Here is a 27,500-nt window from a genome sequence, read left to right as displayed (position 1 = left end):
GAGGTCACCCCAAACAAAGAGTAAACTTTGTAGCGCTGCGAGATGCATATATGGCTCAGTCATGCATCCTGCCAGCGCCGTTTCTCCAGAAACGTTGTGAAAATGAATTGTTACTAATGAAAAGAGAACGGTAGGCCTATAGGGAGATATCAGAGATGCGCGGCTCCTCTGCGTCCTGTGAAACTCTCAATGAAATCGTGGGAAGTTTCGCTAATGCGTCGCCGTGGTTCTTTTTCCGGTTGGCACCAGCCACATTGCCATCAATTGATGCTGCTCACTGGACTCTGTAGCAAATAAAATGTGCTCTGTGTGCAGATTGCGCGGCGGACATTAACATCTGTAGAAACTCTAACCCGGCTCTTAGCCGTGGGAAGCGATGAAATGAAATCAAATCAAATTACCATGCCATTGTTATGATTGAATGGGTTTCCGTGGACAGCTAAAGGAGCATTTAAGAATGTGTCTTAATGGCAGCTATAGTGCCCTGCTGTGACAGGGCAGTGGATCTTTGGCTGAGATTATGGGCATATAATCTACTCAAGTCTTGACATTACCGAGTGATTAGCTTGGATTCAGCTGCCCAGTGTATTTTATTGTCTAGTCTAATGTCTAGCATTAGTGGGCCTCATATTTTCTGATCTTACTCACGGATTCTATATGTAAATCATCCTCTATTCATCCTGTTCTGTATGGTAAGGTAGCATTTATTGTCATTATTTGCAATTTTTTTGCAGGATTTGAGCCTCCTTTTTTTTTGCACTGTAGCTTTCATGTGAGTCGTCATCTGTAATTTGCTTTGGATAAAAGCATCAACTAAATTAATAAATGTAAACGTAAATTAAATGGGGCAGGGAAAAAAAATTATGTTGAACCTGAACAGACATCTGGACATGTTTTCCTTTGTTGGTTTAGTATGATGAGATTCCCTGAACTCAGCTGACCCTCTCTGAGGTCACCAGGCCTGAGATTGACCATTGATCTTTGGCCAGCGCAGAGACCCTGCAGGGCAGAGTGTGCGCAAATGACAGCTCTGCATTGATCCACTGACCATACATTTTTAATAAGTCCAGCCAGTCTCGGGCCCGAATTAGAAGTATGGTGTTAGCGTGAGAGCCCTCGGAGGAAACGCATTACAGTAATGATAAATGGCGTCAGAAATAGAACCGGCTCCGCACGCTTTGTCTTTGTCAGTGCCGTAGGAGTTTGTAGCCTATTGAGTCAGTGTTAACTGAAAAGTGGAATGAATATGAGGAAGTAGACAAGTCTGTGCAAATTTATTGTGTTAACCTATGAGCACGGCAAATCTGCTGTGAGCTATATATTTTTTGCAGTAATGTGTTTTAGCTTCTTGGTATTAAATTATCATTGCTTAAATGGAAATGAGAGAAAAAAAACTGTCTCTGACACTGGGTTAGTGTTGAGTAACTGCAACTGATCAGCACTGCTTATGTGACTCACTTGTGTGTCCATTTGCAAGTGTTGTTAATGCATCTTAAAGCATTAGACATGTCTAAGGAAAGCCACATACTATGACCCTTCATCTTTAGCAACTGTTAGACTTGCATTGACATTTATGCATTTGGTGTACGCATTTGTCCAAAGCGACTCACAGTAATGGAATAACATTTAGGCTATTAACATTTAAGCATAATTTAATGTAAACTTTTAAACCACAGAGCTACAGGTACAGTGCTAGAATAACACTTAACTACAGTACAGAGGAGAATTATAGCTACAAGTTATCACTGTATCTGTCAATACTAGAGCTAGAGGATAGGAGTGCCTACATATTAAATACTAGTACATATTAAGTGCATATTGGTTACATATTAAGTAGTACATATTAAGCACATATTAAGTACTAGTACATATTATTTAGTACATATTAGTAACATATTTAGCACTAGTAGAAGTATGGAGGAGAAGAAGTGGTAGAAGATGAGATATAGAAGAGAAGAGAGAGAAGTGTAGAGGAAGGAGGGAAGAGGTGGAAGAGTGGTAAGTGTGTATTAGCTGTGTGAGGTTGAGTATGCTGTTGTAATGCTGCAATGGCTATGGTGTCTGTTTGTCACTGCATTGAGTAGGTAAAGGATGGCTAAAGTAGAGAAGGGATAACCAAGGATATAGCGAATGAAAGGAGTAAAGAGATAGTGATTCAAAATGTAGACAGAATGAGAGACGAGGACCCATGAGGTGACAATAGTGTGTTGCACATGTTTCTCTGTACATCAGTGCAGAAAGACTTTTGGTCATTTGCGTTGACATTTTGGAATTTCGATTACGAATTTAAGTTTTGGAAACATAGGATTCCTTGCCCTTTAAAAGGCCTGTTGTAAACCTACATACTCAACCACCGAAGTTCTCATGTCAGCCGGACAGGAAATAGACCTGAGCGGTCGCTGTCCTGCCCTCTCACTTTTCCTCAGTGTTGCTTACTCTTTCTCTCCCTCTCTCTCCCTCGCTCTCACTCTCTTTCTCTCACACACACACACACACACACACACACACACACACTCACAAAATTCTCCAAGCACGCATCTCTCCTCCTGTCTGGGTGAATGACTGCCTTTGCCAGGCCAAGCTGGGCTGTTTTAGATTCTACCCGTGATCAGTATTTGTGTGTGTGTGTCTGTGTGTGTGTGTGTGTGTGTGTGTGTGTGTGTGTGTGTGTGTGTGTGTGTTTGTTTGTCGCCGGAGAGGTCCCATGGCCTCCCTCTGGTTGAGAGGGGGGAACCTGAGATATCCGGGCCCTGGAGAGAGGCCAGCGGAGGGCCCTCGGGAGCCCATTGTGATGCCTGGACCGTTAGGGCTCCACTCTTCACAGGAGGAGTGGGAATTTTAGCATCCTGAAACTATTCCTTTGTAAGACATCACAGCTATTCTCTGCACACACCCTGCTTCACACACCCTGCTTCACACACTCTGCTTCACACACACACACACACACACACACACACACACACATATCCACATACAGTACACACACCAATGGCAGTAGTCTGTGTACGGTGTGAAAACTAGTTCAGTGGGCTGTAGAAGATGTTTGGAGGGTGGGGGTGGTGGAGGCATATTAACACAGACCATCTACAATGATGCCATCAGGGTTTTTTTTCTTTTTTTTTTCTTCGAGGTATTATCTTTTGATCATAGCATTTTTAAGTCTAAATCGTTCACTGCATTTCATTCTATCATTGCTCTTTATTCTGCCAGTGTGTGTATGTGTGATTGTGTGTGTGTGCGTATGTGTTTGTGTGTGTGTGTGTGTGTGTGTGTGTGTGTGAGTGTGTTTGTGTGTACAGATGAAAAAAGGGAGACTATCCCTCTCCCCCTCTCTAAGCCGCGCTGCACTGTGTTGCTACGACAACCTGGAAGAGCCTGTGCTGCATGGCGGCCCCTCTCAAAGCGTCCACTCAGAAAAAAAGAGCCCCCTCGCTCCGGGAAGGCAGCAGAAAATCGGGATAATCGCCGTCGATTATGTGACACAAAAGGCTGCCATTTGTGAAAGATTCATTTATCCCGGAAAAGAGGCGAAAGGGGCAGAGGAGAGAGAGGCATGGTGGGTTGAGGGGGGGTGGGGGGGTGGGGGGGTGGTGGGCAGAGGAGAAAGCCTCTCCATCGCTCTCCCACGGTGGGCACAGGCATGACATCAGTGAGCCTGAATGGGCTGGCATTCTCAGCGTGCCCGCCCCCCACAACCCCACCACCCCCTTTGCCAGCGCTGCCAGTTTGGACGCAGCGCTTGGCTTTGGCCTGGGCGAGCAGGGGCCACAGCCACTGTTTGCGTGCAGGACAAAGAGCCTTCACAGGAGCAGAGGGGGATCTGGGAACTTCACATGGTCCCGTCCAACTGTGTGTGGAGCGCGCGGTCACAGCCCTCACCCCCCCCCCCCCCCTCCCCAGTCGGCAGGGTGGCGTGAGTGACCCCCTCCACCACCCACACTCCCACCCCCCCACCCCCCCACCTCAACAGTTTACGCCCCCCCCCCCAACACACACACACACCCCTCTGCCCCAATCCAAAATCACCCATCCCAACTCTGCCCTCTCCTGTGCTACTCTCCATTCTCTTTCTCTCTCTCTCTCTCTCTCTCTCTCTCTCTCTCTCACCCCCCCTTCTCTCTCTCACCCTCTCTCTCTCCCTCTCTCTGGGACCGGGAGTGTTGGAGTCGGTGGGTGAAAGAGAGAAAGAGAGGGAAGAGAAAGAGAGAAAGAGAGGGAAGAGAAAGAGAGGGAAGAGAGGGAAGAGAAGTGGGAAACGGGCTGCTCCCATAGGGTGATCGGGCAGGTCGATCCCTCTGGGTGATCTCGCAGGATGACAGCATTCCTCTCATGGGCCCTTTTGTCTGAATGGCCGCTCCCCTGGTTAACATACTCATGGGAAAATGATCTGCGGATATCCTGACACGTGACATTACTCCCCGATTCACTGAAGGGCAATAGCAAACAAAGCCTAAAAGAGTGAAAGGGAAACAAGTGAAGAGATTCAGATTATTAATTATTTGATTGTTGTAATTATTCTACTCTTGTTGTTACCAAATATGGGTATGTTAGCTATACCGCCTCAGATGCCTAACAAATGCCTAGCTACCTAAAGTGTTCAGGATGGAAAAGGATATGCTGGATTTCGTCCACCACAGGTCAGCAAGGCCACATCATTGTCCAATCAAGTTAAGCAAGAAGTGTCTGGGAAAGTGCTACTGATTATGCCATAGTGTTTCCCCTTGAGCCCAGCTATTGAAGTCAATTTCTCAATTCCACTATTTAGCTAAATGCCACATTCTTTCAGTGATGCACTTGAACAGGCCAGCACAGGCAGTAGAGGCTCCAGTCAGTCCAGCTGATTGACATACACACACCCTTCTTTCTTTTGTCTTTTCGAGTCGAGTGGATCATCCTCCCAGAGCGTTAGTGACCTGAAGCCTCCCCTGCTTCTGTCTATCCCTGGGAAGAGGATATAGCTTTACCCCCCACCCACCCCACCCCATCCCATCCACCCCACCCCATCCCATCCACCCTCAGTCTCTTGCATACTGGCTAAATGAGTTTCCGAGCGTGCGCTCGCTGTCGGGGGGATTAAGTGCGGGATCGGGAGTGGATCTCGGGAGTGGGAGAAGAGGGAGAAGAAAAAAAAAAAAGGGAACCCCACGGGATTTTCGGTGCTTACATTTAAGCTGGTCCCACTGGCTCCTCCTCCCTCCTCCTCTGCTCTCCTCTCTTCTCCTCTCCTCCGCTCTCTGCTCCTCCATCTCCACTGAGCTCCTCCAGTAAGACGCGCTCCGACACAGGGACTTACTTGAGCCGAGCAGCGCCACCACCTTCTCTGTGCTTCTTCTCTGGGGCTCTGGAGGAGGCCGCCTAGCTGACTGGTACTGTATCAGGTGGACTGGACAGGCTGAGAGGCTGGGGTCTGACCGGTCTGCTTTTCTGCACCCTTGCCAGCAAGTGAGAGCAGAGAAGGAGTTGGAGGGGGCCTCTTTGCTCAGTGTTGTCGGGTGTGAGTTTGAACAAGGGATACTGTGCTACAAAAGCTGAACCTCAGCTTCCTCTCGAGTTCCCTCCTGACAAAAGGGGGTCCTTGATGCTGGAGATTTGCGGCATCTATGTATTTGGAGTTCTTTTGGCTCTTTTTTTGTCTGAGCGTGCTTGTGTTTTAAGTTTCCACGGGTGAAGTTTGAGCTTGGAAGCCTATACAGCCAAAGACTGAGAGAGGCTGTCGAAGCCAACTGCACTGCTGACAACCAACTCAAATGAAGTAAGTGTTGGTGCTGAAAGAGGGAAGTGTTTGTGTGGACTAACTAAGAGTTCCTCAGTGGAGTGACTTTTGAGATTGACTTTTATCTGCTAGAAAAAAGAAAAAAAACCTCAATGTGTGTGTGTCCTTACAACTCTCACTTTGATGAATTTCATCAACTGTACTAAGGCTTAGTTATGTGATTAGTAGGTTTCAGGTTTTGGTCTTTGCTGAAACTGTCACTAGCATCTAGCTTGTCCTCTAAACATCCCGGGCACCCTTTGACCTGGTATTTGTGTGTGGTGTTGTTGTGTGTGTGTGTGTGTGTGTGTGTGTGTGTGTGTGTGTGTGTGTGTGTGTGTGTGTGTTGTGTGTGTGTGCATAAAAAAAAATGGAAGGCCCTGACCCTGCCAGCGCTGCTGTGCGCTGCGCTGAGCTGTTACGTATACGTTTTTGTGTGCACAGCGTGTGCCTGAAAAGAGAGACGTCTCCTGGAGGTGCTGTCTGGTGGCGTTAGGGAGAGGAAGCCAGCCTCGGTTCATGGCCCAGGCAGACAGGACAGCCAGGTCTGGCCGCCACTGCTGTCTGACCTCTGCTGCGTTTCTAGGTGGAAGGTCACCCCGTGTGACTGTGTGCGGTGGCGTACAAGCAGGAAGAGGGAGGTCATCTTGCCTAGTTTAGACTGCTCTTCTAGTGCTAACGTGTATTTTTGACTTGGTAATTTATTTCAGTTGGGCTCTATCTGCTGTAGATGAAGTATGACTGCTTTTTATCACATAACAGAAAAAACATTAAATACAGTAATACAGAAAATACAGTAAAAATGTATTCAAATGCATTCTAAGATACAGTTTGCTTCAGAAGATTTAAAACACGTATCGAAAAATATCCTTGCATACACAACCAGGTGTAACAGTAAAATGTGGGTGATATTTTGGAGGAGGAGGAGAATGCATTCAAGTTCTGAATGGAAATGACTCTATTAGGCTGCCTGAGACCTTCATATCATCACAGCGGAGGGAGAGAAGTTGTATTAGATTACGGCAGGCTTTCCAGGGTGCGAGGCGAGGCTACCGCCAGACAGTTCAATTACTTATGTGACTGAAGCTAATCTGAGGGGCTTTATTGAGTGAGACTGTGTAAGTGTGAGTTAGTGTGTGTGTGTGTGTGTGTGTGTGCAGGGGGATGTCCATGGTTCGGGTGGACAGTGGGGTGCAGTGGGGTGCGGTGGGGTGCGGTGGGGTGAATCTTTGAGGTGGTAGCGGGGCCTCTCTCGTCTGGCTCGTCTGTTGCCCGGGTCTGCCGACAAGGTCTTTGTCAGGTGGACAGAATCACTCTAATTACTTCAGACAAATGCCAGAAACGGGCCGCCACACTCGAGCATTCAATTATACTTCTCATCATGTGTTTAATACTCAGTCACTTAAATCAAATTGAGGAGCTCCTTTTTTTGCCAATTGTATTAAGCAGGGCATTCACAAACCTAATGTGATTAGGGGCCATTCACCACAGGTGGCCCTTAGCAGGAGCATCCAGATCTGCCTGAAGACAGAGGAAGAGAGCAGTCAGGATTAATGATCATTTGCCTAAGTGTTGCACATTATGTGGAAGTGTTTTGTGTTTTATTCAGATAATAAGGGAGCTGTATATATGAAGAGTTCAGATTCAAAACCCTCTAAATCGTTTAGACCACTTTTCTTTTAAAGGAGCATTGTTTTGTTAGACTCCTATAGGGTTTTGCCTCCTACAAGTTGGTATTTCAGACCAGGAGTGGAGTGACATTTAGTGGACTTTGAAGCGATTAACATATCCTATGTGTGGAGAGCATACACTCACCGATTGTTATCTCATTTTCATCTCATTGGAGGTGGCATTTGGAGGCTTTTGCATCTGAACTATTCATGTGTGTGTGTGTGTGTGTGTGTGTGTGTGTGTGTGTGTGTGTGTTTGTAAAAGGAATTCAGCAAATAACGAGATGAAATTCTGATAATGAAATTCAGTTCACAAAATGACACACACACACACACACACACACACACACACACAGAGAGAAGCATGTGTGTATATGTATTCGGTATGTCCCAAAAGTAGCTCATAAATAACTAGATGTGGCACAAACATCTGTATGCCTCATGGCTTGCCAGGTGTGAATCCTATAGCAAACCCACTTTCCCATCATTATGGAGGACCTCAGCCCTGCCCCCACCCAATTAAAGGTGTTTTCATTCGGTTACGTAACCAGATCTGAGCCAAACATGCGCTGGTCAGACTGGTGGGGGGGGGGGGGGGGGGGGGATGACCATGGGGCAGAATCATCTCTGAAGGTCGTTTTATAGAACAGTAGGCCAAACAGTGGTTACCCAATTCCCCCCTGAGCTTACGTAGCTTATTTGTTCGATGTTTGTTGTTAAAGACCAATTTGGAAAGTCGTTTATGTTTTTGTTTGAATTGTGGACCATAATAACGTAGCTAGACTTGAAATTACAGTTAGTCCTCCTGGAGACAAAACAAACAATATATAGCGTCATGCAATGAAAATGCATTTAATAGACTAGTGTCGATAGCAATAAGTAGGAAAGAAGATTAAAGATACAGTGTCATAAAGTGAGTGCTCTTTATATCACCGAAATAAACAAACCAAACCAAATGAATCCAGTTTTGGACAGATTTATGCAGATACGGTTCCTGCTGTGTGACAGTGTCTCTTAACACCTATCCAGGGGCTGTTTGAGCAGAGCGGCAGTGAGAACGGAGCACATCTGTTTGTGTTAATGAGGAAACTGACAGGCAATGAGAGACTTCGGCACAATAAAAAGCCCCCTTATCGTGCTATCTCCCCCCCCCCCCCACACCCCATGCCTTACTCAGTAAGCTGTGAGCTAAGCACGCGTAGTAGTCCGAGTGAATCTTCTCATTTTGCTTGCGTGTGTGTGCTCCAAATCTCTTGTCACACAACACAAATGTCAATCTGCCATCCTGAAAAGGCTTGGTGCGGTTTAAGAAATAACAGCTCTAGAAAGAGTGGGTCATTTGTAAAAAAAAATATATATATATATAATAATTCCAAGAGAACGCCTCTTCAATTTTAGGTCAAACTGGATCTGGACTAAAGATGGCCCAGAATGAAAAGTTGGGTTGTGACAAGGTCGCCTTGCTCCTCTGGTTTGTTTATCTTTTGAGCGCATGCGGGAGGCAGGGACAGTGTGTGTGTGTGTGTGTGTGTGTGTGTGTGTGTGTGTGTGTGTGTGTGTGTGTGTGTGTGTGTGCAAAGCATGTTTTGCTCATCCCCTCAGGTTCCTGGTAAGGCAGGTGGATTAGAAAGTGAGGGCTCTTGGCTCATGACCTCACACAGAAGTAAACAATCCTGCTGGAGACACCTGTCACCTCAGGGGCTCCTGCTGACCCAAACAAAGTGCTGCACTCTTCATTCAAATGTGGACCACTGAAAATGGGGGGGGGGGGGGGCATACGATTGTACTACTAGTACTTTAGAGAATGTTGTTTTTTACTCGACTGGTAATCAGTGCCCATAGGAACTAAATAGATGCTGCACTCAAGGCATTTCAGTGTTGACAAGTGGGCGTTAGTGCATCAAATATAGCATCTGTTCCACTTAAATAGATCTTCTCTCTTAATTTCTTCATCTCTCTCCCTCTCTTTCTTTCCCTCTATTTTTGCAGGAGTGGCCACGAAGAAATTCCCTCTCTCCCTCTCTCTTTTTAATCAGTAGCTTGAAGTCACCCTCCAATCACATGCCATCTGTTGTCTGATAAACTTAGTGACTAGCTAAAAGATAACTGGTTCTCTGTAGATTCCAAACACAACAAGGATTGCAACGAGGAACCAATCGCAACCTGAGTACGTCCTGAGCATTGTCTGCAGAATGGGGGGATATGTGATGGTCACGACCCTCCATACAGTAATGTTCAGATTAGGCTTAATGGCACATTATGCCATGTGATCTCATGGGCTTTTATTTATTGCTTTCACTGTTTGTGGCCCCATCAGTTAATCCGTCATTATGAAGAGATCCCAGCGCCTCTCGTTCTCATTCTCTCTCTCTCCTCACAGTCGGACTTATAAAGTGGGGCACCCTACAGTAGAGGCCTGGGAAGAGGATCCACACTAAGCACATGATTTGATATCGTGTTAATGTCTCTCTCTCTCTCTCCTCTCTCTCTCTCTCTCTCTCTCTCTCTCTCTCTCTCTCCCTCTCTCTTTCTCTGCAGTGCCAACAGTATGCCTAAGCAAGTGGAGGTAAGGATGCACGAGAGCCACTTGGAGCCCATCGAGGCTGCTCCGCAGTCCAAATGTGGCCGTATATGCAGCAAGCTCTTCAAGAACCTGCTGCTCACACTCACAGTGCTGGGTAAGTTGTGTTCACCATACACACACACACACACACACACACACACACACACACACACACACACACACACACACACACACACACACACACACACACACACACACACATTCATGCATGCACACACACACACACACACACACACACACACACACACACACACACACATACACAAACAAAATAGACATTGGGCACACATACAGTATACATACACAAATACACACACAAAACACAGACGTTGTATACACAGAGAAACTCTCTTTCTCTCTCCTTCTATCTCTCTCTCTCTCTCACACACACACACACACACACACACACACACACACATCCACCACCCTCTTATAGTAACGTATGTCACCAGAATCTGCATGTGTGCATGAAGTGAACAGTGAATCTCTGATACTATGGCATTAGGGGAACTGCAGGCATAGCGAGTCCATCCAAGTGTGGCGCAGCCTCCTGAGTGGAGGAAGTTGTCAGAGCCACTCTGCACATATTGCACATCGTGTCATAGAGGCATAGTGTCGCCTGCCAGATGTGCCCGGGTACGACTAGCTGACCGGTGCCACCGCCGAGGTGCCCCATCTGCGCCCGCCGGCTTTTCTGAGTGCCAGGCGGAGCGGGCGCGCTGGCATGTCCCTGCCTACAGTGGCTCTGTGCCCATTACCCAGTGAGCTCTGACACCTTCAAACAGATGTGCTGCGCGGTGCCCAGGCATTAATCCTAATGCATCCGCATGTCCCTCCCAAATCCACAGAAAAAACATGGGGCTGACTCTGACAGCAACTGAGCTATCAACTCACAAACAAGCAAACAAACAAACAAACAAGCAAACAAGCACACAAACAACATTCAAAGTCAAATATGCAACAGCCACGTTGTTATTTTCAGGTTTTGTCTCTGAAATCAACTAGGAAAATGGCAAGATTCCCGTCACGGCTTGGCTTCAGCAGTGAGCCTGCCAGAGAGACTTTCCCAAATGGTTCACGGTGCAGGGACTGTGGACAGCTCAGAGAGCTCAGGAGGGGATGACGATTTCTCACCTTCCAGGAGATGATACTATAAAAAGCCTCATAGAAAGAGAGCGAATGACAAAGTGGCTTTGCATCCTCTGCAAGTCCCTGTGATCTCAAAACACCAATGAATCGCACGGATAACACGGCAAAGGCCACCAGGAAGCTTGGGCCACTTCCATTTCAATCGCGTCAATTAGGAAGACGAATGATATAATATTCATGAGTTCGAATTGCCATTGTGTTTAGGAGAGTCACCAATTTGGCATCATACAATTGGATTTCGATTTCATTTGTCTCGCGTGCCACTGACCCAATTACGTCCAACGCTGACTGCACGCATGCATACATGTTTGTGCACGCGTGTGCAGGAGCACATGTGTCTCATCCCAAGGTTGAGCGGATTGGGGTGGGGTGGGGTGGGGTGGGGTGGGGTGGGATGGGGTGGGAACAGCAGCGCTGGTTAACTGGGGCTCTCAGACATCCACCGTATGGTCACTGTGAGCAACTGTGAATCATGTGCTTCAGTAAATGGGCATGTATAGGGTCCTGGGGGTATGGAGGACACTCTGGTGGGCAGATCCTTTGCCTCTCGACATGGGCACTGAGATGGTCATAGGTGGGGGATGGGCACACCAACGGTGGGGGGAGATTTACGTTCACACTGACCTGTTTATATTAGCGTTAGCCAGTGCTCTTATCTACAACAACAGAGAGGCGTGGATTTAGCGTTATGCACTCTTCTAGGGAAGTGGAAAGCTTTGACGTTTGGTATTACTGGTGACCCGCAGTCTTAGCTGTGCTATGTTAGCTGTGGACACAGATATTGATGGAAAAAAGTGGGAGAAGGCGGAAACAGAATGTGGTGTTGGCATGGCACGGGATGGATGGATGGATGGATCAGATAGATAGATAGATAGATAGATAGATATATACATACATACATACAGTACATACATACATACATATTCAATATTCAGGAGTCACACTTAGACAGAAAGAGTATAGAGGGCTGAGAATGAGAGTCAGTCAACACTTAGACAGAAAGAGTAGAGGGCTGAGAATGAGAGCCAGTCAATGAGACTACGTAGTAAAGAGAGTGGAGAGTTCTAATTGTTGTGCTGTTTTGATTGTGCTTTGGCAACACTGTACCCACAGTCATGATAATAAAGCGACCTTGAATTGAGTTGAATGGAGTGGAGAGTAGGAGTCCTGTGGAGACTCGAGGAGAGGAGAGAGATGGAGTAGTGGGATGGAGTGTTTTCCCAGGAGTGAAGTGCTCATCTGAGTCGGCCTTTGTCCTATCCCAGAGGGCCAGAGACAGGCCGCGAGCAGGACAATGAGGTAGTTGTGTCACGGCTCGGTCAGCCGTCTTCTAGAGGGAGTGCCAAGAGGCCAGGGTCAGACTTGCTTTCATCTGGGCCCCGTCTCTTTATTTCTCTCTTCCTTCACCTGTTTGTCTGCATCTCTCTCTCTCTCTCTCTCTCTCTCTCTCTCTTTCTCTCCCTCCCTCTATGTCTCTCTCACACACTCTCTACCTCTCTCTTTCTCTCCCTCCCTCTCTTTCTCTCTCTCCCTCCCTCTCTCTCTCTTTCCCTCTCTCCCTCTCTTTCTCTCTCTCCCTCCCTCTCTCTCTCTCTCTTTCTCTTTCTCTCCCTCTCTCTGTTTCTCGCTTCCCCTCTGACCTCCTAGAAAGACACAAGTCTGCTGTCTGACTGTGAGGTTCGCAGCAAACCGTCTCGGCCCCTAACGGAATGTTGCAGATGGTTGTGTACTGCTTCCAAGAATCACCTCTCGACAGTAATAAGATTTGGGCAGTTTTTTTTTTAGACTGGCAAACAGATGTTACCAAGTCTTGTTTGTAAAGTGTATTTTCCTTAGAGATTACAGAGTTGTGTGGGTGTTTTGTTGGTTGTTGTTTTTGCCTACTCAATCACTGCATTGTGATATTAATCTCCTCCTCAATACTATGCATTCCAATACCAGTTTTGATGGTTGATGTGGCTTGTGTAACACCATATAAAAGTGCAATTGCTGATAAGTGTGTGTGTGTATGTGTGTGTGCGTCCGTGCGTGCGTGCGTGCGTGCGTGTGTGTGTGTGTGTGTGTTTTGTGGTATAGGTGTGATCCTGGGTGCCGTCTCTGGAATGCTTCTACGTGTGGCCTCGCCAATTAATCCGGACATTGTCATGGTGATCGCCTTCCCTGGTGATATCCTGATGAGGATGTTGAAGATGCTCATCCTCCCCCTCATCATCTCCAGTTTGATCACAGGTCAGTCACGGCACCAACCCTCTAACTGTCAATTATATGATTGTCAACAAGGAGTTTGTAACTCCATGATGGTTTGCGGTCTGTGATTCTAATCCATACACTTATGCACACTTTTTGTCAATGTTGTTTAGCTTCTCATGGTACACCAGCTGTGAGTGTGTTTAGCAATACCTGGTGTTTGTATACAGTCCTGGCTATGTTGGAAATAACTAATTCATTAAGACAGAACTATACGCTTCAAGTTAATGAATACATCCCCTCAGGAAAGTGTCATTTGATTGGATGTAGAGCTCTAATATAAACTAGGACGGCAGTCACTTTGAATAAAGTGCATCAGCCAAATTAATTACTTATGTTCAAATCAACATTTTGCCAGAATCGTAGACATGGTCATTATAGGTGCTCTAAGTGATCTCTGTGAACACCCCAAGTTCCAAAAGCGGCAATGAAAACAACCTGGTTCAGTCTGGACAATAAAAATGTAACCATAAAAAAATGTTCCAGCGAATCATCAACAAGATGTGTGTTTAGGGAAGTTTCCATTGCATGGCAGGGAGGAAGAGGGAGCGGCGAGCTAGCTTTCTGTTTTTTTGAACGTCAACAGAGGGGGCGGCGGTGGCTTGATCAAGACACCTAACCCCAGTGCTCCCAATGAGCAGGTTGGCGCCTTGCATGGCAGCCTCCGCCATCGGTGTATGAATGGGTGAATGTGAGGCATGATATGTATAGCGCTTTGGGTGCTCGCAGAAGCTGCTAAAAGCGCTATATAAATGCAGTCCATTTACCATTTACCATTTACCCAACATCGCTTAGAGCACCTTTAACAGTAATTCCTGGGAATGTCTTCCTGACGATGCACATGATCATGTCAAGGTCAAAAAGTGTGTTTTAAAGTCTCAATCAAGCCCATATCTTGTTTTGACTCTGTCAGGATTGGCTGGTTTGGATGCCAAATCCAGTGGCCGTCTGGGCACCAGGGCCATGGTCTACTACATGTCCACCACCGTCATCGCCGCCATCTTGGGTGTGATCCTGGTGCTGGTCATCCATCCTGGAAACCCCAAGATGAAGGAGCAGCTGGGAGAGGGTCTCGTCCATGATGAGGTCTCCAGCCTGGACGCCTTCTTCGATCTCATCAGGAACCTGTTCCCTGAGAACCTGGTCCAAGCTTGCTTCCAGCAGGTAGGAAGGGGGCGAAACTGCTCTGAAAGCCTGTGGTGCATTCAGATTCAAAAGCAAAGGCAAACATTTGAATTTGCATCATGTGTATGTTGTTGTTCTTTTTGTTTGCCCTGTGCTCTTGAGTTTTTTCAAATATTTTTTTTTATGAACACTCGCAAACAAATCTGGTATAGAGAGCAAACAGGGTATCACGCCAATGACTCCAGGCCTGGTGGGTGCATTAGTTCCAACAGTGTCTCAGTCCTTCAGTCAAAAAGAGAACTTGCACACCAATGTTGGCGATGCAAAGTTTAATCCAACCAGTGAGAAGTGCACTGTGCTACCCTAGTTTCGGTCCCATTCAGACCATCATCAATCGCAAACAAACAAACGATAGAAGGAAGTTGTTCTCTTTGAACATATAATGACAATGAGTGATGTTTGAGGTGGAAAATTCACACAAAAATGTTTGAATTTAACAGGTTAAAGAGTCAAAATGCACCTCAGGACATGCACTCAGTATTTGTATTTTTCTGGTGTATTCATTCAGAGACCTTGCAGACCCAGACTAGTTATTCATCAAGTGATTTCCTTTGTTCCACTCACTTCTACAGATCCAGACAGTTGTGAAGAAGGAGGAGGTCCTCCCGGCCGAGGTGAACAGCACACTGGACGACCTCCTCTCCAATGCCACCAAGGCCCCAGCCGTTTTCGTCACCAAAAAGTCACTGCAGTTCAAGAGCGGGATGAACGTGCTGGGTATGATTACTATAATGTGCCAGCCAGAACACATGATTCAATCCGTTGTCACATCCCATTGATCTGATTAGAGGGAGAAATAGCCGGGGGAAGTCTCAAAGGAAATCCGATACAGTAAATCAGATGTTATTAAGAAAATCAATCAAATATGACAGCTTTGCCCTTTCACACCCACTCAGTATTCATCAGCAAGTCCACTAGCTAGCTAACGGCTAACACCCAATTCCCCAGAGCAAATGACTATTTCAGACTTAATATATTAGAAGAGCTCCCACCTGGGACCCTGTTGAGGTAAAGTGTTTCAGTCTCTTGAGTAAATGGAGTGTTTCTGTGCCCTCCTAAAGGCCTGATTGGCTTCTTCATCGCCTTTGGAATCTGCATGGGGAAGATGGGCGAGAGGGCCCGCCTGATGCTGGAGTTCTTCAACATCCTGAACGAGATTGTCATGAAGCTGGTCCTCATGATCATGTGGTGAGTGCCGTTTGCACGCGATTGGTCACCTCCTCCGTCGTTTTGTTTTGTCTTCACTATGTCGTTCAATTACCCTGGCCTCGTGTGAGTCATTTTCGGAGTATAGAAAATCAAACAAAAAGGTTGCACTACAAAAGTCATTTATGTACACATGTAGCAGCAGTCAGTAACAAACCATTCAGCCTTGCAGCTTTCATCAGTGACAAAGGCCACAAAGGCGAACCGAAACACTTGAGTTTTTCTGTACAGGTTCCCTGGATCATGCACCCGCGAAGAATGAACGGGAGAGCGCGGTGTTTGTAATTTCAAAAAGTAATTTTCTCTGGCCTTGTGTGAGTAATATGATTGACCCCCCCCTCCCCCCTCCCCCCAGGTACTCTCCCTTCGGTATTGCCTGCCTGATCTGTGGCAAGATCATCTCCATCAGTGACCTGGAGGTGGTTGCCAGGCAGCTGGGGATGTACATGGTGACGGTCATCGTCGGCCTCATCATCCACGGAGCCATCTTCCTGCCCTGCATTTACTTCGCCATCGTGAGGAAAAACCCCTTCACCTTCTTCATGGGCATCTTCCAGGCTTGGATCACAGCTCTGGGAACAGCCTCGAGGTCTTTGAAATACAACTTTCTCTGTCTAAGCACATTTTCTAAGGTTGCAATGTTGTTACCCAAGTATGGTTTGCAGAAATATATTGGCGTTTGGTTGGGGTGCGCACATCCACAGAAACAAGAATCCAGGATCTTCCCACTGGGGGATCGAAACGTTGCCTTTTATGCATTAAAATAAAAAGTGTATTTTGGAGCCAGTCTGCGGACCAATCAATCACATTGCAGAAATATATTGCCATTTATTTGGGATAAAATATCTTTACCTTTTCCCTCTCTCTCTCTTTCTCTCTCTCTTTCTCTCTCTCTCTCTCTATTTATCTTTCTGTGTCTATCTGCTTCACTCTGACAGCGCTGGAACTCTGCCGGTTACCTTCCGTTGCCTTGAGGAGAACCTGGGCATCGATAAGAGGGTGACCCGCTTCGTCCTCCCTGTCGGCGCCACCATCAACATGGATGGCACTGCCCTCTATGAGGCTGTGGCCGCCATCTTCATTGCCCAGATGAACGGCATCCATCTTGACCCTGGCCAGATTGTCACCGTCAGGTAGCATTTTTTGCACTTTGAAGCGCCTCTCCTCTACAAGAGAGTCTACAATAGTCAACAATACCAGGACCGTTGTCCTTGTATGAAGGGTCAAAGTAACAATAATTAAATATAAAGTAAATTACAAAGTAAAATGTCATGTAAGTCATATCACCAAGTATCAAATTTAAATATATCAACGATTATTAAATGTAATCTAATTTAAAGTTTAAATCAATGTCATTTGAATTTTGAATTACATTAAACTTTAAATCAATTGAATAAGAAGTTGAATTAATTTGAAGTCATACATCACATTTACATTTGCCTGTTGTTCTCATTTTGAATAAGACTTAAAATTTCAGCCTCATGCAATTCCGTGCGCCACCATTTAATTCGAACGCCTTTACTTCAGACTTTGGACTTTGGTACTTCAAGGTTGTACTGTCACCTGTCAATCATGCTATGTCCCCCGCCCCCCGCCCATCCACTGAATCTGAGTCGATTTATCAGTTCTTTAGTAATAGTTTCCCCCACTTCATCACCATCACCAGAGCCTTCGTCCTTCGTCTGACGCTGGGTTTCCACAGAGCATGTCACCATGCGAGATCTTCTACTGTCTTTGCGCGAAATACGCCTGCTAAAATTTCACCCAGGGGGTGTTGTCCAGTTGTCACACACCTAGCGTTTCGGCTCAGTGGTCAACAGGTTAGCTTAGTGGTTAGTGGTTAGCTTAGTGTTTAGTTAGCTAGACAGTCCAGTGCTTCAGATTACATTCAGGGGTTTATTTATCCCAAGTATGTTCAAGTGGCATACACATAGGGTGACCACCTCCAGTCAGAAAAAATGTGGGACAAGTAGCATGGTAAAGTGGGACAATGTGGGACAGACGTAATAACTTTAATCATACAATATTGTCTATCTAATTTACTAAGCAATATTTTTTAAGCCTACCGACCAAAATATTAAGACACTACCTAAAAGACAAAACACTAATTTTGCAACATCTCTTCTTTATTGGGACTATCGAAATAGTCAACTGTCCAAAGGACCAGTCATTATGCAGCTAAAAGAATGCTCTCAGTGAATCAAATTCACCTTAAAATACAAGACACACAAAAAATATTAGGCCTAACCTATTTAAGTTCAACAAAATATAAGGCCTAATAGTGCAAAATGTTAAGGGTTTGCCTATAGAAAGTTGAACTATTTCAGTGCAAATAAGGTAGGCTAAACCAGAATCTTTTTTGATAACAACAGCCACATTACATTTTCCTAGCTATTTCAGAATCTGGAACAATTGCTAACTTGTTATGCAGTCGGAAGAGCAACATTAATGTGTGTGTGTGTGTGTGTGTGTGTGTGTGTGTGTGTGTGTGTGTGTGTGTGTGTGTGTGTGTGTGTGTGTGTGTGTGTGTGTGTGTGTGTGTGTGTGTGTGTGTGATAGGCCTACGTCATGATAGACGCTCGATCACTTTTCATCGGGGCTCGTTTGTCTGTTCGTTATCTGTTGGTTCGCAAGATAACTCAAACAGTTATGGATGGAATTTTCAGGAATGGTCTGAAATGACCCACGGAACAAACGATTAAATGGGAGTAACCCAGGCGGTTATGTTTTCGCTTGGCCTAGGTCTGCGCTCTCGGAGTGCTTCTAGTTTTGTAGGACTCACTTGCACCATGTCGCTTCACATCGTATTCTTCACCGTGCCCCAGAGAAAAATGCAAATGCAAAATGCTCTCTCTGCTTCACCGTCTACTGGTCTTTGCCAATAGGCTATATTATTATTGCGGTCCATTCGCTATTAAAAGTGCATCTTCTCTTTTTCGTGGCCACACTGCCCATGGCAGCTTAACCTGACCGAAGAGCGCGCTCTCCAATTCGAGATCTTAGACAACGTTGCGGAGGAGTTTGTGCAGCAGGCAACAGTTTGATTGACGTACAACTAAGCCTATCGACTACCGATTTTATTGCTTTCCTCTGAACTATTTGCACATAAGTTAACACTACGCCTATGAACGTATTTGTGTATTTATTTTCAATTGGCCAGGGTCGAATGAAAAAGCGGGACAGATGCTCAATTTGCGTGAGGCGGGACAAAGGGTAAAATTGCTGTACAGTACAACGTAAAGCGGGACAGGTGGTCACCCTACATACACACAAAAATCCGTTTGAATGTTTTCATGTTGACAACAATTCATAATCTACAGAAACACCACAGTTCATATCAGCGTGCTAACTATCTAGTCGCCTAGCTTGCTATGTGTTTTCAATTGGTTATAATGGGTCAACAAGCTAACAAGCTAACAAGCTAACCTTCAATGATAGTGTGTCCTGAACACATTTGTTTAGCATATAAACAATAAACCGTATCAAAATAAGCCATTACAAGTGGTCAAGAAACCTTTATTCACATTTAATATTTCCAGTTACGACCCCCGGAGCCACCGCCATTGATTTGGTTTTTTTGTTACTCCCACCTCTGTGTACAGTGTACAACGTGGTGATAATTTCGCCCGGAGTGAGTGAGTCTTACAAAAGAACTGATAAATCGACTCAGATTCAGTGGATGGGCGGGGGGCGGGGGACATAGCATGATTGACAGGTGACAGTACAACCTTGAAGTACCAAAGTCCAAAGTTTGAAGTAAAGGCGTTCAAATTAAATGGTGGCGCACGGAATAGCATGAGGCTGAAATTTTAAGTCTCATTCAAAATGAGAACAACAGGGAAATGTAAATGTGATGTATGACTTCAAATTAATTCAACTTCTTATTCAATTGATTTAAAGTTTAATGTAATTCAAAATTCAAATGACATTCATTTAAACTTAAAATTAGATTACATTTAATAATCGTTGATATATTTAAATTTGATACTTGGTGATATGACTTACATGACATTTTACTTTGTAAGTTACTTTATATTTAATTATTGTTACTTTGACCCTTCATATCCTTGTAGACCAGGAATTCTTATTGTGTTTGAATATGGTTGTCTGATGCATGTACAAGATATATTTACCCTCAGTTCTACATTTGTATTTCTTAAGTAACTTGCTGATTTCCAATGATAGATTCCCTAAATATTCTTAAAGGTGACATTGAATGGAAACCATATTTGTCTTGGTTTTGATGAATTAAGAGAGGTTGTGCATAACCAAAGAGCTATCATGAACATAAGGCATGGTTGTGCCCTCCTTCAATGTAATGCCTTGTAATATATTTGACATATGTAAGTCGCTTTGGACAATAAAAGGTTCTGCTTAATGTAATGTAATGTCCTGTTTTACAGTCTCACTGCCACCCTGGCCAGTGTAGGGGCGGCCAGTATCCCCAGTGCTGGGCTGGTGACCATGCTGCTGATCCTGACAGCTGTGGGTCTCCCCACCCAGGACATCAGCCTGCTGGTGGCAGTCGACTGGCTGCTGTGAGTATGGGTACTGGATGGGTGACTAGGTGGATGGATGTTCAGCATGCCTTCATCGACCACTCTTCCTTTTATACACTCACACAAACCCAAGTGCACAGAAATATATGTGTTTTATTTCACTTTTCTATCTCACTTTCCGTTTACATTCTCACACAGGTGCATTCAGTTGTACTCTCTCTCTCACACACACACACACACACACACACACACACACACATACACACACACACACACACACACACACACACACACACACACACACACAGGATAACAATGGTGAGTGAATGCTCTCCACACATCTCAATATTCATACCAACACACATGCATAGCACATTACACACACACACACACACACACACACACATACAAATACACACACACACACAGACACTTTGTATTAGACTTTCCTCTCTCATTCTCTCTCTCTGAATATTTATAAGCCTTGCATGTCTTAATGCAGCACACTGAGTTAGCCCTAACTGTTGTCCCATGCTGCCCATCAGGGATCGCTTCCGTACCTCAGTAAACGTGGTCGGTGACTCCTTCGGTGCCGGGATCGTGTACCACATGTCCAAGGCGGAGCTTGATGCCCTCGATGCCCAGCACGGCAAGTCGGACGACATCGAGATGATGACCAAGACCCCGTCCTACTACGACGACCTCAAGAACCACCACGAAAACAACTCCAACCAGTGCGTGTATGCCGCTCACAATTCAGTACTGGTAGATGAATGCAAGGTACAACTCACGCTTACGGACATAGAGACTTGTATATAGTCACATCCTTGCTGCATGCAATCTTTTCTGTCCCTGTTTCTCTTCTTTGCATGATTCTCTGTTGTTTGTGTAAATACATACTGTACACTGAATTGTGTACAAAGTGTATATATTTCTTGAAACATTTCTGAGAGAAAGCAGCTTTTTTTTGACACATGGTCCAGCTGTAATACAGGCCTATTCTGCATAGCAGACATCCTCGTCCTGGAAGTCTTTATTTAAATACCCACTGCACTTCAATAGATTCTTACTGAGAAACCCAAGGCAGCCCTATTTCCCAGTACCTACTGTATTTAATAGGATGGGGTTAAGATGTGGGTGGATCTGTGTAAGCGGGTAAAGAAGGGGTCATCAGTCAACATCCTTCCACCCTATGGTCACTCACCGTATAGAGCATATGATTGGATGGGGGAAGGGAGCGCCTGTTAGCTCAGGGAATTAGGCTTCAATCCACCTCACCACCGTGACCATTAGATAGGACCTCTGTGGCCTCTCCATCTCCACGAGAGATTTGAGGGCTTCGACTTATCCACTTGCCACTCGAGTGTGTGTGCTGATTACCATGATGTTCCCTTACCACTCCTGTGAATGACACACCTCTTCTCACGGTGGCCACCGGCTGTGCTTGTGACGTCTGCCGCCTCCACTAACACACATATATGTGCACACATATACACACACATACACACTCATACGCGCACACACACATGCACACTCATACGCGCACACACACACACGCACACACACACACACACACACACACACACATACACACACAGACACATACACACACACAGACACACACACACACACACACACACACACAGTCTCCTACTCTGACTCTCGCTCTCCCAGAGTACATTTTTAGAAGGCGGCGATGTTAAAGATGGCGAGCCGAGGGCCGGGGGTGATTAATTAGCGCTGCATAATATCATTACCCTTCCTACTCAACTTGACACTGAGTCGGTTAAGTCTCAGTCGGAAGAAAAACACACACAAGAGAGCTCGTAGGGCTCCTGCGTGGCCTCACATTCACATGCGAAAGACGGAAAAATGCATAGAAGCGGAGAGTGTGTGTGTGTGTGTGTGTGTGTGTGTGTGTGTGTGTGGGGTGGGGGGGTGGGGGGTGGGGTTGCAGTGTAAACTCTAGGGTTTTGGGAATGGCACAAAGACATAGAGATCACGCCAATCTGGGTTTGGGCACTATGACAACCCGCACGAGATGAAATGCATGCCATTGGATTCAGACAGCACTCGCTTCGGAGTTACCAAGGGGATCCATTCAATCAATGATGTTGCTTAGAAACGGCTGCCCGTTCACCGCCAACCACCACCCCACCCCCCACCCCCCCGCCTAGTCTTCTGGCTGAGCGTGTGACACAAAAAAGCTGCTCTCTCTCCAATCCTCTGTTTTTGTTCTAGCATGACTTAGAGCTGCATGTTATGTTATGTCTGTGTATTAAAATGACTAACATTTAATCCAAAGATGCAAACCATTTGTAGATGCCTTGCAAAATAACTCTGTAACAACCTGCATATTAATGTTGCATGTTATTTAGATTTTGTATATTTTTTTACTCAATGTACCTGTACATGTGTGTATTTATGAATGTATTCCTGTATATATATATACACGTATATTCTTTGTGTTCTGTTGCATGTTGTGCGTGCTTACGAAAAGAATGGCCCTTTATTCATTTATTTGAGAATGAAGTATAAGCATGCATCCCCCCCCCACAGGAAGCATGACTTAATTATCTAAGGCATGGTGGAGCTCTTCTGGAACACTGCTGATTCCCCCCTATCGTTTCATTCTGAGGCTGAGAATGCATGCGACGACGTGTCAAAAGGGCCTAGGGGCCATTAGCATGAGCTGAGCAGGCCTTCTCAAGCTTCTCAGCTCATTAAGACAGAATAATGAAGGCATCAAGTAAGACTAATGGAAATGTCAAGTGCTCTTGACAAAAGCTTGAGGAAACTTTACTTGAATTCGCCACCATAGACCGACATAACAATGTCATTGACCGGCGACATGGCAGATGGAATCTCTTTTAAGATGTTGTGATAACAGAGAATATCCAGTGGCATTGTAATCAATGCAGCAATGTAAGACATATGCCAAAAGTTGGAATGACACACACCATTTCGAGAGCTGTCATCACAATGATAAATAACATTAAGTTGTCATGACACTGGGTCATGATAACTAGTAGCAGGATATTATGGCATCTTCCATGACAAGTTAATGACAAATGTCTGTAACTCTAAAGGATGAGATTTCACAGTCTTGTTTAAAGGGTACCATTGCATAGGAATCCATTATGTTGTTCCTGTCACCTAAGCCACACGACATGCATGTGCCTTCGAACTGTTCTTCTAGATGTCCGTGACTTGCTTTCAGGTAACCTCGGCCACAAACGGGTCAACTGCTGCGGAGTACACACTTGTTGAGGAGGAACCGTGGAAAAAAGAATAATGCAAGCACACACATCCCCAGCACCTGAGCCCACAAGCTTTCCTATTGGGTGAAAAAAAAAAAGAAAATGGAAAAAATGTTCAATTCAAATGGAAAAAAGTACTGTTTTTATTTTAGTTTTACTGTTGTTGATGTTGTTCTTGTTCTTATTGTTGTTGTTGATGATGATGATGTTTCTTTTTTTTAATATTCCCTTTTTTTAAAAAAAGAATATTTAACAAATCATCTGGCTGACTGAAAACTAATACTAATTCTGAAACAGAGATATTAATACTCCATCTGATAGAGTTCTAATGTGTGTGCAGTAGATAACTCTTGCACAATGGACATCAAGGCTCGGGAGGGTTTAAGTAAGGGAAGAAAAAAAACGAATATCAAATATCTACCTTAAATTATTCACAAATATAATATATATGCATACTGTAGACGTGGTTGCTGTGACAGCATGTCGGTGAGGGGGGAGAGAGAGAGTCCAAGGTGAGGGGAAGGCATTTGCTGCATCCCCTCACCCCCAGCCCACTCTGACCTTTAACCTCCTGTTACATGTTGGGTGAACAAGCAATAGCCTGCTGCTTAGAGAGATCTGCCCCCTTTGGCCACTTAAGGCCCTTACCTCATCACACCCAACAACGCCCCCACCCCTCCCCCATCCACTCCTGCCACCTGACACATGCACAAACACATACACCTACACTCTCTCTCTCTCTCAAACACACACACACACACACACACACACACTTGGCAAGAGTGAACAGGCACTGATGAACTGATCAATAAGCAACCCCACCCCCTAGAGTCCCAATTCATCTTCTCTCCTCTCCCTGAACTTTATCTCCGTACCTGGAAACAGCTACCCCTCTCTCTCTCTCTCTCTCTCTCTCTCTCTCTCTCTCTCTCTCTCTCTCTCTCTCTCTCTCTCTCCAGGATTACCTCTCTCCACACTTCTCTCCTCACCTCTCCTCTCTTTCCACCTCTTTAGTCCTCAGGTCAGGTCATCTTCTCTCCTCCCTCTGGTCCATTTTTCTGTCCCTTCTTCTTCTTCTTCTTCTCCTGATGGTCCCTCCCCCCTTCTCGGCTGTTTGTTGCCAGAGGGATACACGGGGCGTTTGTGAAACTAGAGTGAATACTGATGCAAATCTTAACTGTGTAGTTATTATGACCTATGAGAATGATGATGTAGGCTGTGGCATGTTGGCCTTAGATGCATGTTTTGGGACCAAGCAAGAGCACAAATGATCGATCTATGTACCTATCCAAGTCAGAAAACATTGGGGGGGAAAAAAACACTTTTAGAGAGATTACCTTATGATTCAAGCACAATCTTTTGGCTGTTTACTGCTGATAAAGCACATTCTCTCCTCCAATTTGAAGGCAGTTTTGCCTTTCCCAATCAGAATGCTGAGCACTGCCTAAGACTGTAAGTACAGTCAGTTAGAACAGAGACTAGATCATATCAAAAGTGCCAATCGCTTTTGTCGCTGGATCTGTGAAGGTCGCAGAGGGCACGCAGTTTTGTTCTGTAACCTCAAAAGTGGCATCTTCTCTCTTTTTTTGTTGCTATTGACATGCAGGGCAGAGAAACAATGCGTGCTCCAAACAAAACATAATGTCTCTGAGCCAAAATTGTTTAGACCATAAAAAACGATCCCAAAGGATCCTGAACACTCCAGCTGTGTGGTGGACAGAAATACCTACACTCTGAAACCCACAGCTGTGTGCTCTCACCAGCTGTTTATTCACAGTCTTACAATTGCCAAAATGCCTATTGCCTTTATATATATCCATGCATATATAATGCAGCTTACATGACATTTAATATATTGACTGTTTACAGACCATTAAAATTTATTTAACTAAGTATATTGTAAGGGAAAAAAAGACAACTCAACTTTTTAAAATGGAGATATGAAAAGCACACAGGACAGGGTCTTGTCAAGGGTAGCATTCCACTATCATTTCCTTGAGATCTTTTCCTTTTAAAGCACACAGATAAATGGTTAGACTTGAAAATAACTGCTATAGAGCTGCTGTACATTTACACAGAACCAATTAATATCGCACAAATATCGAGCTCACTCTCAAAAAATATATACACCTCAAGTGAAAGAGGCCATTTTTACACGTACCATACAGATTCTCCACGAGGGTATTTATCCTCAAATTCTTGAGCCTTGAACTTCATTCCTCGACTGTTCTCACCGCCCCACAATGCTGCAGCATATACCGGCTACACTCAAGTCAGCGTCGGCCTGGATCAGGGAGCCCAAATCGGCTGAGCTGTCAACTCAAGCTCTTGCCACGGAAAAGTCTTTCCCTCTCAAGGAACCAAATGGTGAAAGATTTGACATACATACATACATACATACATACATATGCACACATACAGCTATAATAACACTGGGTAAATTTGAGTGCTGCGCAGGAGACTTATCTGAACGTTCTCAAGGTACGGATTTGGTTTGATGTTCAGTGTATGTTTTTTTTATGTTTGTTTCATTTCGTTTTTCTCTGCGCTCACTCGTCTTTGTTCGTCTCTGCTCTGTGACGACCTTGCCTTGAAGTTGTTAACCACATTATGTACGGTCGAGGCATCTCTAGATCACACTTTTTAACAGTAGTAGGCCTAGCCTAAAGTCTAACTCTGTCTTTGAGGAGTCGGGGGAGCGTCGTCACCCTCCCATCAACTGTGCTCCCCTTTCTCCCTGAGCCTCTCCGGAGGGCTCGGGAGGTACAATGTCCACACGTATTCCTGGGCATTCTTGCCGTGTAGATACTGTACCGGTAACCGAGTGACCACCAGATCTTCGCGGCACCTAAAAGTGAACGTAAGTCTCGTGAGTGTGAATGTGAGCGTGCTAACAGCAGCCGCCATTTAGACAAGGGCCAGTATAACGCTCACACAACACAAGCCCTGTGTGTTTATTGACAAAACCGGGGCGACGCAATAGGCCGCTGAGGTGAGCTCATCAGTGTAGATGCATGGACCTTTTTTTCGTTCTGTTCTCTTTTTGGACCAGTTTTCTGAGAAGCATGGAATTGAAGTGCCTCCTTGCACTTTGTGTACATATTGTAGGTAACTGATTTTATTTTTCGGCGAGGGGACATGTAGAAATAGTTTATAATTGATGTGACATTTTTTTTGTAATCCTATAGGAATATATATCTTATATGTTCTTCAGAAAAATGAAATAAATAGATCAGAAGTGTATAGATCAGAAAGTGTAATAAACTGTTTTGTTTTTATTTCATTTTACATCTCTATTCCTAGATGTTTCACTTAGCTGTTACATATCCAATATATAAATATCTTTTTTGTATCTAATGAATGTTTTGAATGTTTGGTCCCTTGAAGATAAAATGTTGTGTGTGCATTCATTTTCATTGTACATAAATATATATATGACTTGCTCTGTTGAATTTCAATGCAGAATGTTCTGGAATTTGGGCATGACTCAATCAGAATTTAAACCAATTGGAAGACAGAAAACACATCACATAGTGCAGTTGCACTTGTTGTCCATTTGGAGTGATTTTACTTCGCTTGTGGAATGTGGTTATTATCCTGTTATGTACCAGCTCTTAAGCACAGATGTCGAAGATTAAAATTTATACGCTGTGTACGTAAAACAGAAATAAAAAATGTCACTACTGTTGTCCGTTCTGAGTAAATACTAACCGGAACCACTGAGAAAGCTTATACAACTGTGAGCTTATCTCCTAAAGAGTGCAGCTCACAATATGGTAGATAACAAGTACATGGCCTTTCTAAAAAATCACCCCACAATGTGTCAGCATGCAGTTCAAATCATAAGGGCATGCTTGTTTGTTTTTGCTGCAAGCATGAACTGTCACACATACTCAGTTACTCTTCGGGCCTAACATTTAAGCAGGATGGAGATAATATTCTTGTAAA

At 44.9% G+C, this 27,500-nt stretch overlaps 1 protein-coding gene across 2 annotated transcripts in view; it reads left to right on the top strand.

Annotated features, from left to right (window-relative positions):
• The window catches only part of slc1a2b (solute carrier family 1 member 2b), a 38,667-nt gene that overhangs the window by 10,604 nt on the left and 563 nt on the right, over positions 1–27,500 (top strand). Inside the window, exons 1-11 of one of the 2 annotated variants that reach the window (XM_062547547.1) lie at positions 5,246–5,752; positions 9,961–10,100; positions 13,232–13,384; positions 14,316–14,566; positions 15,160–15,304; positions 15,649–15,775; positions 16,149–16,382; positions 16,732–16,926; positions 20,197–20,331; positions 20,838–21,026; positions 23,513–27,500. The exon at positions 23,513–27,500 is cut by the window's right edge and continues 563 nt beyond it. In XM_062547547.1, coding sequence (XP_062403531.1) covers positions 5,748–5,752; positions 9,961–10,100; positions 13,232–13,384; positions 14,316–14,566; positions 15,160–15,304; positions 15,649–15,775; positions 16,149–16,382; positions 16,732–16,926; positions 20,197–20,331; positions 20,838–21,026; positions 23,513–23,516 — 1,578 coding nt within the window. In that variant the 5' untranslated portion in view covers positions 5,246–5,747 and the 3' untranslated portion in view covers positions 23,517–27,500. Of the gene's footprint in view, positions 1–5,245; positions 5,753–9,960; positions 10,101–13,231; positions 13,385–14,315; positions 14,567–15,159; positions 15,305–15,648; positions 15,776–16,148; positions 16,383–16,731; positions 16,927–20,196; positions 20,332–20,837; positions 21,027–23,512 lie in introns of those variants that run through there. The other variant, XM_062547548.1, reaches the window with a different exon arrangement.

The sequence above is a fragment of the Sardina pilchardus genome, chromosome 10 (assembly GCF_963854185.1).
Source record: "Sardina pilchardus chromosome 10, fSarPil1.1, whole genome shotgun sequence".
NCBI classification, from domain to species: Eukaryota; Metazoa; Chordata; class Actinopteri; order Clupeiformes; family Clupeidae; genus Sardina; species Sardina pilchardus.
The sequence above is the reverse complement of the archived record's forward strand: the minus strand, read 5'-3'. Positions and strand labels throughout refer to the sequence as shown.